General features: G+C 38.8%; 1 protein-coding gene across 4 annotated transcripts in view; it reads left to right on the top strand.

Annotated features, from left to right (window-relative positions):
* The window catches only part of zranb2 (zinc finger, RAN-binding domain containing 2), a 28,420-nt gene extending 13,085 nt beyond the window's left edge, over positions 1–15,335 (top strand). The window contains exons 2-11 of one of the 4 annotated variants that reach the window (XM_084676162.1): positions 5,435–5,487; positions 11,486–11,594; positions 11,730–11,812; positions 12,037–12,113; positions 12,436–12,474; positions 12,801–12,956; positions 13,040–13,203; positions 13,589–13,651; positions 13,979–14,119; positions 14,350–15,335. In XM_084676162.1, the coding sequence (XP_084532288.1) occupies positions 5,435–5,487; positions 11,486–11,594; positions 11,730–11,812; positions 12,037–12,113; positions 12,436–12,474; positions 12,801–12,956; positions 13,040–13,203; positions 13,589–13,651; positions 13,979–14,119; positions 14,350–14,407 (943 nt within the window). In that variant the 3' untranslated portion in view covers positions 14,408–15,335. Of the gene's footprint in view, positions 1–5,434; positions 5,488–11,485; positions 11,595–11,729; positions 11,813–12,036; positions 12,114–12,435; positions 12,475–12,800; positions 12,957–13,039; positions 13,204–13,588; positions 13,757–13,978; positions 14,120–14,349 lie in introns of those variants that run through there. The other 3 variants (XR_014731494.1, XM_084676163.1, XM_084676164.1) reach the window with 3 other exon arrangements.
* Positions 15,336–18,184: the final 2,849 nt, after the last annotated feature.

Genomic DNA, 18,184 nt, shown 5'->3' with positions numbered 1-18,184 from the left:
ATAACTAGGTCGATAAGGCACCTGATTATAACGATGTAGCCTCACCATTATGCCATGCATTACCATTTAGTGAGACGAGACCTGAAGTGAAGCCAGACCATTCCAGACATTACCCATACCTTTGGATTTACAGTAGGCTACTGCTTCAAATTGAAGTCAAGTTTCTTAACGCTTTGTTATTTTTTGCAATTTAAAGTTGCAACTAACCAAGACGTGTCAAGACCAAGACCCCTTCAACACGGTACACAATAACCAAACCCAGATATTAGGTACAGGTTTATGGAATTAGTCAATATTATATCAAACCACTACCACTGGACTCGTTTTAATGACCATTCAGTGACAAAACAGACAAAACATTCAGGCACAACACTACTAGCTCTACAGTAGCTAGCTCTAGCTGAAATGGCCACACTGAGGTCGTCCTTTTATTATTTGGTCAGCTAGCTAGCCGGATAGCCAGCCACTTGGCCTACAGTTGCCGACTTCGAGACCGGTGACAGCCAACATACCACCTAGGAAGACATAGTGTTGGCAGTGATTGTTAGCTTTGCAGACGCGTTCCACGTCACACGCGCGAAAGCCATGTTTATAAAGGTAACTTCAGCGCAACCTCATAGCTATCAAAGATCAAGTCCCCACACATAGGCTACTAAGTCACCGCCATCACTCCCATACAAAGGCAGAGACCACACAGACATTATGGGCAAAGCTTGTCTACATTGTATGCTTTTCGACAGTACGATGCCACTGTCACCCCCATACAGGTAGCATAGCCATCTGCTGCGTTGGTCTGACGATAACCACGCCCCTCTCATTTGCATGTGAGATGTGAAATAAATACAGCACTGAAATAAATGTGGAGTGGAAATAAATGTGGTGTGGAAATACATGTGGAAAAAAATGTGGTGCGTAAAAGTCTCAAAAAATAAATAAATGTGGCATTAGGAAATAAAAGTCCCATGAATTAAATACATGTTGTCTTTACAAAAACGTCATTTTAATACAAAAACTTTTTTTAATTTCAGAGTTTATTTCACAGACGTATTTATTTATGTATTTATCTATTCATTTACCTATTTATTTATTGATTTAATTTTGACTAACTCGGCGTTCCATAATTTGCAGCTTGTTTATGTATTTGGTTGTGTTTATTTGCAACGTGTTATCTGAATGCTCAAATTAATGAAGATGGTTTCTTAAGTTGCTTGTGTTTTGTTTATGCATGTGTTTTCTTAGTTTGCAGCGCGTTTGCACGTCGGCCACCGACGCGAAGCGAAGGGGTTTTGTTTCGCCCTGAAGGGGCTTAGGTTCCCAATAATGACCGGCGTTCTATACATTATCCCGCTTATTACTTGGCTACTTGCAACAAAAATAACTTAACCCTAACCCTGTTTGTCTTTTTACAATGTATTTGTTACCATTTGTATTGTTGATCAGCAGAGAAATAGTTCGCCAAAGACGTTGAACTTCATAGACTTTGAACATTATTTAGGCTTCAAATCAGCTGACGTCGCTAAGCAACAGAGTTTGTTGTGGTTGAAAAGTTACCGGACTACTGCGGAGTGCTACGAAAGACGTGAATCCGAGGCAAAAAGGCCACGTCCCTTGACAGCGGTCAAATATGCATAGCAACGGTCAAATATAAGAAAATTGTTCATCGCAGAACGTTGGGAAGCCCCATTCAAGTGAATGGAGCATTCTACAGCATTAAGAACAGCCGTGTAATAAGACATAGAGCTAATAAAGCCATAGCTGTGGCATTGAAGACAGCACTGTAACCTACTACTACACACTGCCAGTGGGCGAGCCGAGTCTGTGACTCTGAGGCTAACTTCAAAACAAGACGCGGTCTCACTGAAATTACAAGTTTTACACAAATAACAAAAATATGCTGACCTGCTGGCTGTCTTCACAATCGCCATATCTTTAAAACACTGCTCTCCATTTGGATGTAGAATTGACCCTGGTACGAAATTAAGAAAATACTCATCAGACGCAGATCGACAACAGCTGCCGCAATCGTCCATGGAGGCTGACGGGCCTCTCACGTAGCAAACAAATCAACGTTTTTACAGCAACCTACATAAAAATCTAACCACCTGGCTGTCTTCACAATAGTCATATTGTCATAACATTTCCATCTTTCAGTTTTTTTGTGTAAAATTGAACTATAAAATTACGTAAATACAGTACTACTATGACGCTAGGCGGTCTCACGGGCAACCCGCACTCGCTCAAATTACTAAGACTTTCACGACCTAACTCAAAAATCCGAGATTGCAGTTCCAATCGCTTCCTCAACAAAGTCCAATGGTTGAGAATTTTTGGGAGTGGTATTTTTCACTCATAATCCAAGCTCCAATTTGCGTGCTAGAACGTCTATCACGTTGTATCCATTCGTCATTGCTAACGTGTGTTGACGTGGTGAAGTAGCTAGCGCAGATTACCCTTCGTTGACTAAAGGCACTTTGTTGCCATAAAAACAGTGTAACCTCCGAAACTGTGCAACGGAACGTAAATCCCAATACAAGCAACTCAATCGAGACCAAGACAAACATTTAGACACAGGCATTGTGTATGTAGTCCAAATATTGACAGTTTTAGGGGTTGGAAAAGAATAATAATAAAATATATATGTGAGATAACAATGGTTGTGCCCTTGCCGAAGGCCAAGCACACCCAATTATACGACTTGCAGTTCTCAAGGACGCACATACGCAATCTCAACTGCGGTGTGAAGCGCGTGTCCGTGCAATTCTCCGACATTAAAAAAAAATATATATATTTTTTTTTTTTCATTTTTTTACAAAACTGTAGGTTTAAACTATCAACTCCAACTTTAATTAAAATATTTAGATAAGGTACATAACATATCCCAACATACACAAACACACACCCCTTTTAAACCAAAAATTCCAAGGTGCTGGTTCTGGGCTGGTGCTTATGCCAGTTCGGTAACGATTAGATAGTGATATTCGCCAATTATCTAAGAACCAGGTAGTCTACATTTACCACACTCTAGAGCCGGAGTAGGGCTAACGTCTTTAAATCACTTCATACGCCTCCATTGTCCTAGCAAAGCGTCATGGTTACGGTTAACAAGTTAGCTAAATAGCAAGAGCTAACCTAGAGAGCCATTTTATCGACCAACGTAGAATAAACCCCGATTCTAACCTACCTAAACATTTATTCAATGGAAACTCTAAGGTAGCAGGCAGACAACTTTATAGCTTTAATAATGCGTGTATTTAGCAGCTACAATGACAACATAGATTAAAAAGGCTATCCCTTATAAACATGAATAGACAACACCAGACAACGGTGGTTTTGCCTTTTTGCGCCTGTATGTTTTCTTTTCAGGTGCTTGTGCATAGCGCAAGTGCTGCTGTGGTAAGCCATTGAAACTTTGCACAGTGTACAAACCACCTTATTGTTTGGTGATAGCGTTAAGTCGAAGTATTCCCATACTTTTGAAGCCTCGGGTATTTGAGGACTCGGGTTTCGGAACCAAGTCGGACTCTGCATCTGCCATAATATTTGAGCGTTGACTGGAGCCGACCGATGACTTGAGCCAACAACGACTGACGTCATGCAAGCACCAATTACGATGTGATATTGAAGAAGAACACTTGTTATAATGAATTGAAGCGTTTTTTGTATTTTTTATAATAAAAAAATTGTTTTAAAAGATGCGTCGATTTAAAATATTGATTCCGACGCATTTTCAGCGGCAGCCCTAGCTGGATTTGAGGTGAGCCAGCACTAGGCGCTCAAGAAACTTCATTATCACAGAGGTCAGGGCGCCAGGTCTGTAGTCATTGTGTCCTGTTGGCCTTGGTTTTTTGGGCACAGGGATGATGGAGGACTTGAGACAGGCTGGCACATGGCACGTCTCCAAGGAGGTGTTGAATATGGTGGTGAACACCAGAGACGGCTGGTCAGCGCAGTGCTTGAGAGTGGCTGGAGAGACAGTCCGGCCCAGCTGCTTTGTGTGTTTTCTGCCTCTTGAAAAGTCTGTTAACTTAACCCTTCTGAATGGAGAGAGTCGTCTCTGTGGTGGGAGGAGGGGAGGCCTCTTGGGTGGGGATGTGCAGTCCAAGACAGTCCTCTGCTGAGAACGAGGGATTGTCGTTGTTGAAGTTCACCCTGGTGCATGTTGGAATACAACAGTCCTCACAGAAGCTGATGTACGACGTCACAGTCTCTGTGAGTTTATCCAGACTATTCTTAGCAGTTGTGAACATATCCCAGTCAGTAGAGTCCAAGCATGCCCGCAGATCCTCCATAGCCTCACTGGTCCACTGTTTTGATGTCCTCACAGCAGGTTTACATACCTTTTAGTTTCTGCCTGAATGCAGGAATCAGGTGGACCATGGCATGGTCTGTGACCCAGTGCTGCTCGATGGACGGCATGGTTGGCTTTACTCACTGTGGTGTAGCAGTGATTCAGGGTGTTCCCTTCTCTGGTGGGGCATTTGATTAATTGTCTGTATTTGGGAAGTTTGTGGCTGAGATTACCTTTTGTTAAAGTCACTGAGTACTCGTACCAAAGAATACATATTTGCTCGCTCCACACTTAAAATCTCGCGAGGCGAGTGGAATGGTTAACAGTTAGGCATTGAAGAAAGAGTAGGAGAGGAAGACAGCATCCAACATGCTGCTGTGAGAGAGCCAGCTTAAGCAACAGGTGAGGTGGACAAACAGATGTAGAAACAGGCAGGTAAGAAAGCAAGTCTCAGGATTATGGGGTAGTCTCATGAAGATGGGTAGCTGGGTAGTCTCAGGAAGATGGGTAGTCTCAGGAAGATGGGTAGTCTCAGGAAGATGGGTAGCTCGGTCAGCAGGGAGCTGAAGAAGAGCGGCTACTGACGTCACTACTGCGCCGCTCAGAATGCATTTTCATTTTCAAATTGTGGGCAGTTCTTTGTGGGCAGAACACGAAAATGAAAATGCAATGTCTGCTCTGTTTTCTTTTTGATTATGGCATAAAATGTGCAGTCTTGAAGAAGAAAATGCAAATGCAAGTAGGATGATTGATTTACTGATTTCATTTGAGTCAAGTAATGCAGCCACATTCTTAAAATGAAAATGCATTTCCAGAAATGCATTTTCATTTTCAAATTTTACATTTCAAATTGAATTTTGGTATCTATTTGCTGGGGCATATTTTGAAAATTAAATTTCAAATGTTTTTTTTGTTTTCATTTCTGGAAATGCATTTTCATTTGAATTTTGGTCACGATTTGCTTCCATACAGGATAAGGGAACTCATTTCTATTCTTCCATTTTCTGGCCGATAGGAATTGAATGAATTTTGTATAGGGTGTTAAATGTGTGTATTTTGGGTTGGTCGTGTGAATAATTTTTGCCCCCCCCCCCCCCCCCCCCACACACACACACAAATCTGTGGGAAACCTTTTTATTTTTTTAGGTGTGGAAATGTGAATTTCGCTAGAAGAACAAGTTGCAACAGATGTGGCAGAGGTAGGTACTTTCTTTACTAAGCTTCGAGATTCCATATGTAGCTTTTTAGTAGGGCTGTGAAAAATAACGCGTTAACGCGTTATGATTAAATTACAGGATGAATTTGTTATTTTTGTTTAACGCATTTAACGTAATATTACCACAATTCCACCCAATCTGCAACTTCTGGATGAGAAGTTTGTGTTCCAAAAAAATTAAGATGGAACATCCAATAAAACCAAAGTGATATGCACACTCTGCGGCAGGTTTTTGAGACAGTGTGAGCATTTTTTACAAGCACTCGCGCATGTGCGACCTACAAATTTTGAATTCATTGGGTGCACACGTTAGCAACGACGCATAGATACGACGTTCTAGTAAGACAGCAATATCAGCTTTCCTTCTGCATTAGTACCGTAGCATAAAGTCTAGGAAAGTTGAGGCAATTTTTCGCTAGGTACCTATACACCTAGCTAAAAGTCTAGGTTCCTACGAACATGTTTTAATCTGCCAGACAAGTGGGTGCCCCTTCGTTCTTTTGGTGAGCAGTTTCACGAGCCCTTCTTACCCGGCGTCATGGAGCCTAGCAGCTAAATACTTATTTAGCACTAGCGTTGCTACTGTATCCCTGCCTGTGTTTGAGCTGTTGTGCTGTTATACTCGGCAAGTATCGTGTTGTGGTGTCGGAGGACTGATCGAAAAGTGCATCATACATTTAAGTCATTTAGCTAAGACTTGCATATACAGTACGTAATGTCACATTAAATAATGTATTTAAACTCAAGCTTATATGGTGCGTTGCAGGGGCGATTTTAGGATCAGACCTTTAGGGGTGCTCAGCCCCCAATTGGAATGTGACATGAATACAGTGCCTTGCAAAAGTGCTAAACGTAAACCCCCTTACTAATATAAATCCCTAATTTCACTGGATAACAATTAATACATGTATGTATTATTATGCAAAATATTGAATGAAAAAACTAAGGATGTCCCTTTCTTCATGAACTACCAGCATCAAATGATAATAAACAATATATTTAAGAAAATATTGAAAAAATATTAGGAGTGCTTGAGCACACGCAAAATCAAACACTAATGACAAAAATTCGGAAAATCGGTAATATGTGATTAATCATGATTAATCCGCAGAAACCTGTGATTAATTTGATTAAAATTTTTAAACATTTCACAGCCCTACTTTTTAGCAATGTGTATTCTGACATGTTAGTTGACTGCCATGTTGTGATGCAATGGAAAATTTCCACTGATTAATGGAACGCTGCTAACCAATTTCAAGTCGGACATTCAAGTAGCCTATTGAAATTCTGGAGCAGAAAGTAAAAAAAGTAAAACATGTGTCTTGGGTTGAATAGGTGGTATAATGGGACAATTGTAGAAATTAGAAGAACAAAATATAGCATAACAGTTTATGTATAGCCCATAGAAAAATGTAGGCTAGATAGCCTAGGCCTTCTGGTTGCCCTTTAGGACAAAATACCCCCAAAATATAGCCTACTGGGATCGGACCCATCTGCAACGTCTGCAAGCACACCCCACAATTTCCCCCAAAATTGTACCCTCTCTAGTTCTGCCCCTGTCAAGGCACAACCTATATTCTCTCATTTATTATAATTTAGTTTCCCACCCTAAATTGTCCCTCAATTTTTGCACTGCAGAGATGTAAAAATTAAAAAAACAAGTTCCCCTCCCACAAAACTGGCTCGCGCTAGCTGGCTATACTCCTCTCCATAACTAAAAAGGTTTGACTTTCTTCCATAATTGAACAAATTGGCCAAACAAGGTATGTATATATTTAGCTGAAAGAGTACATAGTTTAGCTAACTAATGTTTATTTAGCAAATTTCACAAATCTGCAAAAAAAACAAGGTCATACAGTATTACTGTCGGTAGCTGCCTGTCTTTTGATGTAACTGTGTCAGGCTGCAAGAGGTATCACCATTACCTCTTGCACTAAGGGAGATAAGAGAACCCTGTTTCATTCTACACATCACTTAGTATTTTCAAGTGTAAATGAGCAGAAACAAATGTATGCTTTTTAATCTATTCAATCTGCATTTTGCATAATAATTTAAAATATATAGAAGTATTTGTTGTAACATTTATTATTAGTATTAAAACTGACCCATCTGAAAGGGACACAAGCACACCTCACAATTTCCTCAAATGGTACCCTCTTAAGACCCGATAAAAAATTTCAACATCACCTTCAGCTCTTCAAAAAACACATTTGCTAATTAGATTTTTTTGGAAGAACTACATTTACATAACTAATGGATCCTATTGTTTTGCAATGCTATTGGATACATTTGGTCTTTCAAAAAAAAGAAAGGAGCAATTAAAGAGCTATAGGTGACATTGTAATTTTACAAGGCTTCTTACAGGGTTAATTTGAGGTTTCTGGCGTTGGGACAAGATGCAATGTGATATGTTGCATGATTGGTGTATTATAAATGTTTGCTATAGGGAGAAGTATAACACTAAGAATGTGACACTAATATTGCATTTATTGGGTGTGTTTGCCTTTGATCCTTATTGTGTTGCTTGAATCCATGAATGTTCCGTGCATGGTTTAAGCAGAATTTAAGCTGACGGTAGCTAACTAGCTAGCCACAGTCACTGAAAGAACGTCAGTGTCATCTTTTGAAAAGAGACCATGACCATGCATGTACTCCAAATTGTTCAAGAACAGCTTTCAATTTACTTTGGGTATGCCTTGTTTAGGTATTTTAGGAGAATTTGACAGGATTGTTAAGAGGTTAATTAGGTTTACATAATGGTAGAGAACTGTTGCTAGGCAAAATTACACTTTTTGGGGAGGTTTGTAACATTTTGTGTAATGTGACCTGTTTATTTTGTTGTGACTAATAATTCTTATTTAATTAATCGTGAAAGTGTTTCCTCTACATGCCGGGTTTGGAGGACACCACAATCGCAACATTATATCATGTACAAAATACTACCCCTGACTCAATAGGGGGTGAAAACTATGGAATATGTAAACACTTTGAAATCTGCCTACATCTGATTCCACCATATTAGTAGTGTGTTAAAAGGGAGAGGAGGACATCAATCACTCACAAAGTTATGACAACTAAAAGAAACAACAGCGAGAGTACAGCGGAGCACTTTCTCCTTCGTTTAGCCTGGCAGTGACAAACAGGCCAGAGGATAGATCCTCCAGATAACGCAAGAGAACATACCATTAACTAGCTAGCTAACGTTAAGTGAACTATATTTTAGTTTAAATTAATATTCACAATGTAATGTTTGTGATGTGGAAGGACAACTAGTTATTATTATTTAATGAAAAAAAAAATCCAGCTAGGTAGCAAACTCAGTGAACATAACTTCAGTAAAGAAAATCAATTGCAACGACGTTTACTTAGCTCTGTATGTGTTAATATATTCTTGATTGTATTTTCAGATGAGTTTGTTAGCTACAATTTTCCTTCCCAGAAGAGGGAGATGCTTGATTGTGTCAGAGGAAGATGTCACTAGTAATACATTATGATTCAGATAGCGAGGGGGTCAGAGTGTATTTATTCCTGACATTTTGAAGGAAAAAGTGTTGTTACAACACATCTGTGCCACAACACAGTGGCATTTAATCTAATTCTATATAGTTGTTGTAGTTGTCGAGGTGATGTTTTATGTAGCACCATGGACCTGGAAGAACGTTGTTTTGTTTCATTGTGTACTGTAAGTATATGATTGAATGACAATAAAAGCCAGTTTACTTGTCATGACAACAGAACCAGAAATCTCAAGCCCATCATGATCCTGGATGTCCATAGTGGATCCTGTGTATATCATGTCCTCAAAGTACATCACACAACACTTGACTCCAAACCTGTGCTGTACCTTTGGCCTGTATATTGACAGAAGCCTAGCCTACCCTTGCACAGCATCAAGGATTAAAAGATCTCTTCATCGGTCAATTGAATTATCGCAAAAACCACGCCCCGAAACAGCTTTGACCAATCATACCTTAGCTACCGGTCACTACTTGAAGAAGCTCCATCAAGCTTTTGGTCATTAAGGCACAAAATGCCATATGGAACATACAATTCCGATAGCAACTACCCCAGGAGTTTAGAGGGGAGAAAATCCAAGATTAAAACTGTGGTATGCCTCATTATCAGATGAAAATCTTAAAGATTCTGAGTCTGTTTCAACGTACTGTGTTGCTATTGTACTCTCTCTAAAGCCCTACGCTAACTACCTATAAGATGCGAGACTACATTTGCAAAACTGGATGAAAAAATTATGATACTATTAACTTGTACGATTAGGCCGACTTCTAATATTATCTTAATAGTAGCTAGCTTTTAGAGCTACTTTTACCAACAAACTAAACTAAGCGCTGTAAAGTTAAGATAGATAGAGCTACAGCGGCCAGGTAGGTACAGAAGCTAATGTAATGTCAACTGACGCTGTACCTAGCCAGTACTACTAGTATGATAATATTAGCAGTAGTTAATAATACTAGTAAGAAATAATTTAAAATCCAGTTTTGCGAATACTTTCTAACATAGCGGTAGCTCTAGCTAGACCATGACAACAGATTACTAGCCAGCTACAGTCCAACAGTACGCACTTAGCGCTAGTAAGCGGGTCTGTGCTGGAAGCTTCACATTGCTATGACAACAGACGTACAATTAGTTATTTTTCTGCTGCTCAACAACGAAAACGGAGATTGACAAAGTAACGGAAAGTCGCTAGATTTGTCACGCACAAAGAAGTGGAAGCAAAAAAGCTACAATTCCAGTCTGTGCAGAAAACGCTTAATAATGATTTTTATTATCAAGACACTTTAAGATAACTTTTCCTTGTTCAGATTATTCTTGCTCTGCTAATCTGCCAACTAGAATAAAATCAGATGTCTGCAGCAGTCTCACATCCTCACCCCTTTCAGATTTAATCTTCATTTCAACATAGGCCCAGAGCTTCAGCAGTATGTTCCATCATCAGCTATGTAGGGGTGTCACAATACCAAAAATTCAGTAGTAGGTGCCGATACCAGTAAAATAACACGATTCTTGATGCCAATTTCGATACCATGGTAAAAAAAAGGATTTTCTAAGATTCCATGTACTTGAAACATTAACTTATTTATACAAATATTTGGAAAAATTGCAAAATGTCATAAGACATACAAAACATGTGCAACAGAGCATAGCACAACATAATACAGTGCAAATAAGCCATTCAGCTAACATAGCTAACCTAAACTACGTACATAACATAAGCCATTGTAACTGTAGTGCCCACCATCTCAAACATCGTGTAATGTGTATGACAGATTAAAAATCAGTGCATTCTTTGGATGTATTCAGAACTTCGCCGCGACCACAACAAACATTGATTTATTTGGTATGATGCCAGTTGTTAGCATTGGTGCTGCGCCTCTTCTGGAATGGCTCACCTTGAATTCTTTAAACAAATCCGGATGACGATCTTTCAGTTGCTTAGCTAAATTGGAAGTATTACCTTCCTTGATCTGAAGAACACGGTAGCATCTTCTGCATAGAGGCTTCTGCGGATTAATTATAACGCCACGGTCATCTGCCGTGGTATTGTAAGTATCGGTTCTCATGACATGCCTACAGCTGTGGAGAGGTGGTTGAAGTCAAGTGGCAAGAGAAAGCCATTGGCTAAACAATGGTAGATTAAATCCATATGCAACATAAAGACTAATTCAGACATAATGTACTTTTTTATCAGTTGCATTGTTCATGCATTTCATGTAAAAAGTCTGGCGAGTAAAATAAAAATGTACTAGCCAATGGCGACTCAAGCTTCATTGTGTCCGTAGAGGGTTGTACCTGTGAAGAGTTAAACTCGTTTTTTCATGTTGGATATCATGTTAAGAGTGATCGAATGGTGTGTAGGTTGATGCCATATAGTGTGCTATTGAACCTTTGGTCTCTTGATCTGCAGTCACATGGTCTACCACTATACTACTATATTAATGCAAATTCTTCTTTTGCCCAAACAGAGAAAACGACTGAGGCAAAAATGATGAAAGCAGGAGGTACCGAGATTGGGAAGACCCTTGCAGAGAAGAGCCGTGGCCTCTTTAGTGCCAATGACTGGCAATGTAAAACGTAGGTGACTTGTATTTCTTACAACGAAACTGCTGTGTCAGTTTATCCAATTTTACTTAGCATTAGTATATTCTGATCTGATCGGCACTTGAACATCCTCCTTTGAACTTGAATCTTATGTTTTTGTTTCTAAAGATGCGGCAATGTGAACTGGGCCAGGAGGTCAGAGTGCAACATGTGCAACACTCCCAAATATGCCAAGCTTGAGGAGCGAACAGGTTAAACTCTATTTACAGAGTTCAGTATTTGTTTAATGTGATGTATTAATTTGACAGACGCTGCTATCAAAAGTGACATACAATACAGGGGGTATTTGAACCTGCAACCTCTGGATCTGCAATCAAGTGCATTAACCACCAAGCTATACCCTCCCCCCGATATATATATATATATATCTTAGTTAAATGTTATTCTTAGGGGTATCTTGTTTTCTTGTCTATAGGCTATGGTGGAGGGTTCAATGAGAGGGAGAATGTTGAATACATAGAACGTGAAGAATCGGATGGAGAATATGATGAGGTACAATTATTTTAAATTCATTTGAAGCAGTGCTTGTTTCCACATCCTCAAAAGTGACCAACTACCCAGAATGCCAAGTAGAATGTTAAAGGTCCCATGACATGAAATGTTCACTTCAGGAGGTTATTTAACATTAATGAGTTCCCCTAGTCTGCCTTTGGTCCCCCAGTGGCTAGAAATGTTGATAGTTGTAAACCAAGCCCTGGGTATTCTTCTCCGCCTTTGAGAAAATTAAAACTGAAACGCTTGGTTTTGAAAATTTCCCTATTGTGACGTCATAATAGGGAAGGTTACCTCCCCTTTCTCTGCTTTGCCCGCACAGAGAATTTGGCCCACCAATGAGAAAATGAGCTACGACCGTGTGAGTGCGTTTTTCCTCGAGACATCATGGCTTGCAAACGACCAAAGCATGGCAGTTAGCGGCGCCTCTTTCTTCCTCATAGCATTTCAAGCTACAGACACAGAAACGGCATGTTGTGAGAAAAGCTCATTGTGGGACTGCTTGTAGTGGCTGTAATTCTGCACCAAGGCAGAATTTCAGGAAATAAACTAAGATACAGTATTAGGGGACCACTAAGGCCTATATAAAAGCATCCAAAAACAGCATGTCATGGGATCTTTAAATACTTTCTTGTTTGTATGATCTTGAGGAAATTATTTAAAGTTTTTTTAAAACTTTTACATTAGTTTGGAAGGAAAAAGAAAAAATATCGTGGAAAGACCAGCAGCAAGTCAAGCTCAAAAGAAGTTAAAGAAGAAAAAAAGGTCGAGTCTAATAAAGAAGACAATGAGGAAGAAGAGGAGGAAGATGATGATGGAGACCTTTCAAAATACAAATTGGATGTAAGGAAAACGGTTGCCTATTTGCCACTTTCAGACAATTTATCTACACAGGATGCCTTAAATACCAACTAATGCTAACCTAGGATGATGAGGATGAGGACGATGATGATGCCGACTTGTCCAAGTATGACCTGGATGCCAGTGATGAGGAGGGGGAGGCAAAGCCAGTAGTGAAGAAAAGCAGCCGCTCTGGATCGTCCCGATCCTCATCCCACTCTTCCAGCTCCAGCTCTCGGTCCAGGTCCAGGTAAAAGGGTACAGGTCAAGGGTAACTCGAAGCAAAATGTCAGTATCAGCTCAATTTTTCTTCTACATATTTATCTGTCTTAGATGTTTGTTTTAATATTCTCTTGTTTATTGCTTGTGTGTACACAAAGTACAAATGCCGCTAATATCTTTTTTTTTCAGGCGTTTGGATTTAACATATTGGTTTTCAGTGTTTATATATTTATCAGCATCTAAAAAAGGTTTAAGAAACAAGCTGCATGTTACTCTGAAGTTGTCTCAGAGAATTGATATGATCTCCTGTTGAAGCAAATTGTGTATTTTCTACCATGTTGAATCTTACACCTGTGGAGTAAGGTAATCTTCCACTTGAAAAGCATTGATAAATAGTATTTTGTGTGTTTCAGATCCCAATCTAGACGCTCATCCAGTTCCAGATCTAGATCTCGATCAAGCAGTTCCCACTCCAGGTGAATGGTGAACATGCACTCCTCTAGAAGAGAGTGTATGTAGCTGGACAGGTGGTGCTAGAGACGGCATGTTCCCATGTAGATGGTTGCAGGAAAAGTTGGAAAGTAATGACCTTCAATGCATTTACAAGATGTGCACATTTGTACATTTACTAACATGATACATACTCTTGGAAGAAGAAATATTGACAGTGTTATTATAATCTTCTTGAAACCCAACGGAAACCGTTTTGACCATGGCAAAATTTGGTACCAGTCTGAAGATACCAGATTCAGCCACATTACCTTACTGACTATAATGTTTGGTTTATCCCCTCCCTACAAAAGATCCAGCTCTGGAAAGGGCTCTTCTCAAAAGCGGTCTCACTCATCCTCATCTTCACCAGAAGGAGGAAAGAAACGCAGTCGCTCAAGGTCCTCATCTGGGGGGAGGAAAAAAAGGCGCTCTAGATCAGGATCATCTGAAAGGTTTGGGTTTCTGTGGAACACCACAATGGTGTACTGACTTTAGGCCTGCCATCTACTCAAATGTGATATTCTATCAAGATTTAGGAAACACACTGACTACTGCTATTGTGACTGCTTCGTAGTCCTGGTATTGCAGGTGTATGTTCTAATTCCATGTCTCAGTTAGAGCTTAGGTTTAACCTGTCAAGTGCACATATCTCTCACATTACAAATCTTTTTTCTAATTTCAGACACCGTGGACAGTCACCTGGATCCTCCCATTCTGGCTCAAGTTCAAAAAAGAAATAAGTCAAAAGCAGGTCCATAAAACAAGGCACTTGATTCTTGGTATAAATGCATGTTGTGGTTTAAGAAAAAAAAACGTAATTATGCTGTTCACTCTCAGAGTTTTGCAGTGCTTAACAAATCTCCACCACAATGGTCCCCGCTTATTAAACTTGTTATTGTTTGGAACTTCAGAGAAACTGTTATAAGGTTACTTCCTTAATTTTTATCTACACAATGTATACTATCATGGAAGTGCCACATTTTAATCTACTCATACATTTGGGAAATGCGAATTACACAAACGTTTATTTTTATTTTTTATTTGTCAAGTAAGGATGATCTTAAGATGTTGGTCTTACAAACATGATTTGGGGGGATTCAAGATGCACCATGTGTGAGTATTAATATTATAATATTCTTAACAGATGTTTGTATATCCACCATCTTAATATCTGTGGGGAATTTACTTATGAGCGGAATAGTGTTCCGCTTATAGGTAAATTTGTTTTTCATGTTGAAGGTAAGTATTTATCTTTATTTTGTAATATTTTGTGTTTAATCCGGTGGAATCAATGGTCGTTTTGGGTGTAGGTGGAAGAATAAGTAAAAGAAAAAGATTCAAAAACACTTTTTGAAGTCAGTTATTGCCGTAGTAAATGTAATATCCATGAGTTACAATTTGTGGTCTAGTTTTACAAAATAATAACCAAATTAAGTCATTTTTGGATTAGGTTATTATTAAGAAAACATTTCTTATTAAAAGTATTGTTCCCTGTGAGAGAACTTCAATCGTTAAGGTTCTCCTTTCGTATACGGCAATAGTTCAAAAATGTGCAGTAAGGATCAAACATTAGATAATGACAGCAACAATAAAATGTGATAGACCAATTTTTGTTAAGTTAAAAGAAATTAAATTGTAAACATGTAGTGAATAAAGCATTTTGTCGTATTTCCTTTATGTGAACATTTATAGATTTTATAGATCAGAGATTTGCTGGGTGAAGGGGGAGGAGACTACCAGCTGTTGCTGATGTGTTCTTTTAAACATCAGATAAAATGATAAAATATATATAGCTGCAAGCAGTGAGCAATGAGGGGGCCAAGCAGATCAAATGGCGAAAAAACATTGATATTCACAGCACAGGCTTCTGAGGACACATAGCAAGTTTAGTGTGAATCCATCAAAGATTTGCTGAGATACCAAACAACTTCCTCGCCAAATTTGGCTGTACTGGACAAACGGTTTTCGAAAATCCAAAAACTGTGATAACTTTTGTCAGACTTCGTCAAAAGATAGTATGTGCAAAATGTTTGCTTATTGCAGTGCCCCCTATTGGTCAAATTGACACTAACTTCTTTGGATGTCTTCTAAAATGGGTTCCCGAGTCCATATACAACATATATGTATATATATCCATCCAGTTTGGTGTCAATGCAGCCAAGATCTGCTGAGATATGTATACCTTGCTTACTTTTTGGCGGCTTTGTTGCCGACTTTGACTGTATCGGAAAAAACTGTTTTGAAAATCACAAAACCATGGAAGGCTTGGTCTGAAGATGATCTGTGCCACAATTGAAGATGGGATCAAATATGTAGGAGGAGCAATTTCATGAATAGAAAATGGCGGCTGCATCAATTCGGCTGGTATTGCAAGTTAACATGTCACCCATGGGATCTCCCAAGGTATCACCAGACATTTTTTTTTTTTTTTTTTTTTTTGCAGGGCCCCCTACAGTTTAAGTGACATTAATTTTGTGGACCTTTTTAGAACACTGGCTGTTTATCAATTTGAAGAACGTACTAGCATCTTTGCGAGAACGGTCTTGAAAGAGCGCAAGGACAGAGAATAAAGATGCGTGTTCTTGCAATGATTTCTGGGAAATCAGATGCGCTCCTGCTGGTGATAATTGATTATAGTCTATGTGGCAGCTTCACATAGGGGCCTAGTTGAAACAGTCAAATGAAAACAAAGGAATTGTGCAATCCTGTGTAAAAATGGTCCTAACCTATGTGACTTAAACTTCCCAAGTTTTTCCCTTCTAGTGATATTTTTAGCATTTACTCATATCGCATTCATTAAGAACCCATGTTGAAACGAGCTGATTCTAACGCTTTCACTGGCAGTATCTCAGCTGGAATCCCTTTTCCATCTTTACCATCTGCATAAACTGAAAATATGCCTCAAAACGTAAATAAGATTGACATTATTTTTTTTACTGGATTGTATAACAATTACAGAAGCGATACTTGACAGTAACAACATCACTGGTCTGAAGACTCGACGCTCATTTGACCGGCTATCCACGTAAGTCGGTAAAAGTGCATTCAACTTTGTCAGCTTCTTATACTCCCTCTATATCAGCCTCTCTCAATCCTGGCCATTGGGCCTCATTCACCAAATGTTCTTAAGAACAAATTTGTTCTAAAAACCCCCTTACGCAGTTTTTACAAAGATTCTGGCATTCATGTTTTCTTATTTGGGATTTGTTCTTGGGTAAGAACAGAATTCATGCACACCCAAGAGCGCACACACACAATTGAGAGCTGACATGTTTGCGCAAAGTAAGTAGGCGTAGTTATACCGTTTTCGTCTGTTATAATTTAAAATTGAATATTTCTCTCCTTTACTAATAGGTGTCATTATTTTACACACATTTGTTTGTTTTAATAAATACACACTCTTACACTTATGCTAATTTGAAAAGCACTTGCCATTGGGTATGAATTGTGCTAGGCCTATATAAATGAACTAGCCTTGCTTTGCCTTCAATTCACATCAATTATGTTATGTAGGCTTATGTTATGGGGAACCTCGCCATCCAATAATAAGTGGCTGATCACGGTATTTATAGGCCCAAACTACCCCCCCCTCCCCCGCATTAGTCTGCGAACAATTCTGCTGTTTAAGAACACATCATGAATCACACGTAGACTTATCTTTAGAACTTTAAGAACAAATTTAAGAAATAATTATATTGGTGAATGAGGCCCAATGATCCTGCTCCCTTGGTTTACTGCAGCCCTGCAGGTTTTTCGATGTTTATCTGCTCCAAATGAGTGCATTGTGAAAACAAAAGTTGGAAACAAGATATAGATCCCTACAACTAATAAGTTGTAAAACTAATGAGGTATGTATGTGTATTTGAGTCCACACATTCGTAGATATAGGCCTGTTTCAACTATATGGAAACAAATGATGAGGTAGATCGGATTAAAAGAGTGAAAACGAGGCACAATTTTCCCTCATCTGTCCATATTTTTTGTGTGCTGCAGAGGGGCGAGAAATGCCCATGCTAGCAAACTAGCTAGATTGAATGGCAGTTTGTAACCCTCAGAATGTACTAGCTACTTTAAAACGGGCACTCTTCGGACATAAATCCCAACTGGAAAATGTTTAAGTTTTCACAGTCCTGTAGAGGAGACCTTTGAACAAATTGTTTAACTGTGGCCTTTAAGTTCAGGTTAGTCAGATAGTTTCACCAATTGAAAAACTACTACTTTCCTAACTAAGACAAAAATAACATGGATGTAATGTATTGAATTCTTATTTGTTATTAAAAAAACAACTGTGCATTCAAATAAAAAATGGAATGTAATCAAACTTATTTAAATAAATACAATGTAGCAGTAGAAACAAGTGTATTGGTCAAACATACAATAGTAATCAAACAGTAACCAAACATTATAAAAATGTAAGAAATATATTAATTGCAAAGTCCTGCAAATGGGAATTTAAAATAAAAGAGCAACTGAACCTGAGAATAATCTAAGAAAAAGTTGGTCAAACAACAACTTGG

The sequence above is a fragment of the Hypomesus nipponensis genome, chromosome 16 (assembly GCF_054491055.1).
Source record: "Hypomesus nipponensis isolate SF chromosome 16, ASM5449105v1, whole genome shotgun sequence".
Classification (NCBI taxonomy): Eukaryota; Metazoa; Chordata; class Actinopteri; order Osmeriformes; family Osmeridae; genus Hypomesus; species Hypomesus nipponensis.
This window is presented reverse-complemented; position numbering and strand designations above follow the sequence as displayed.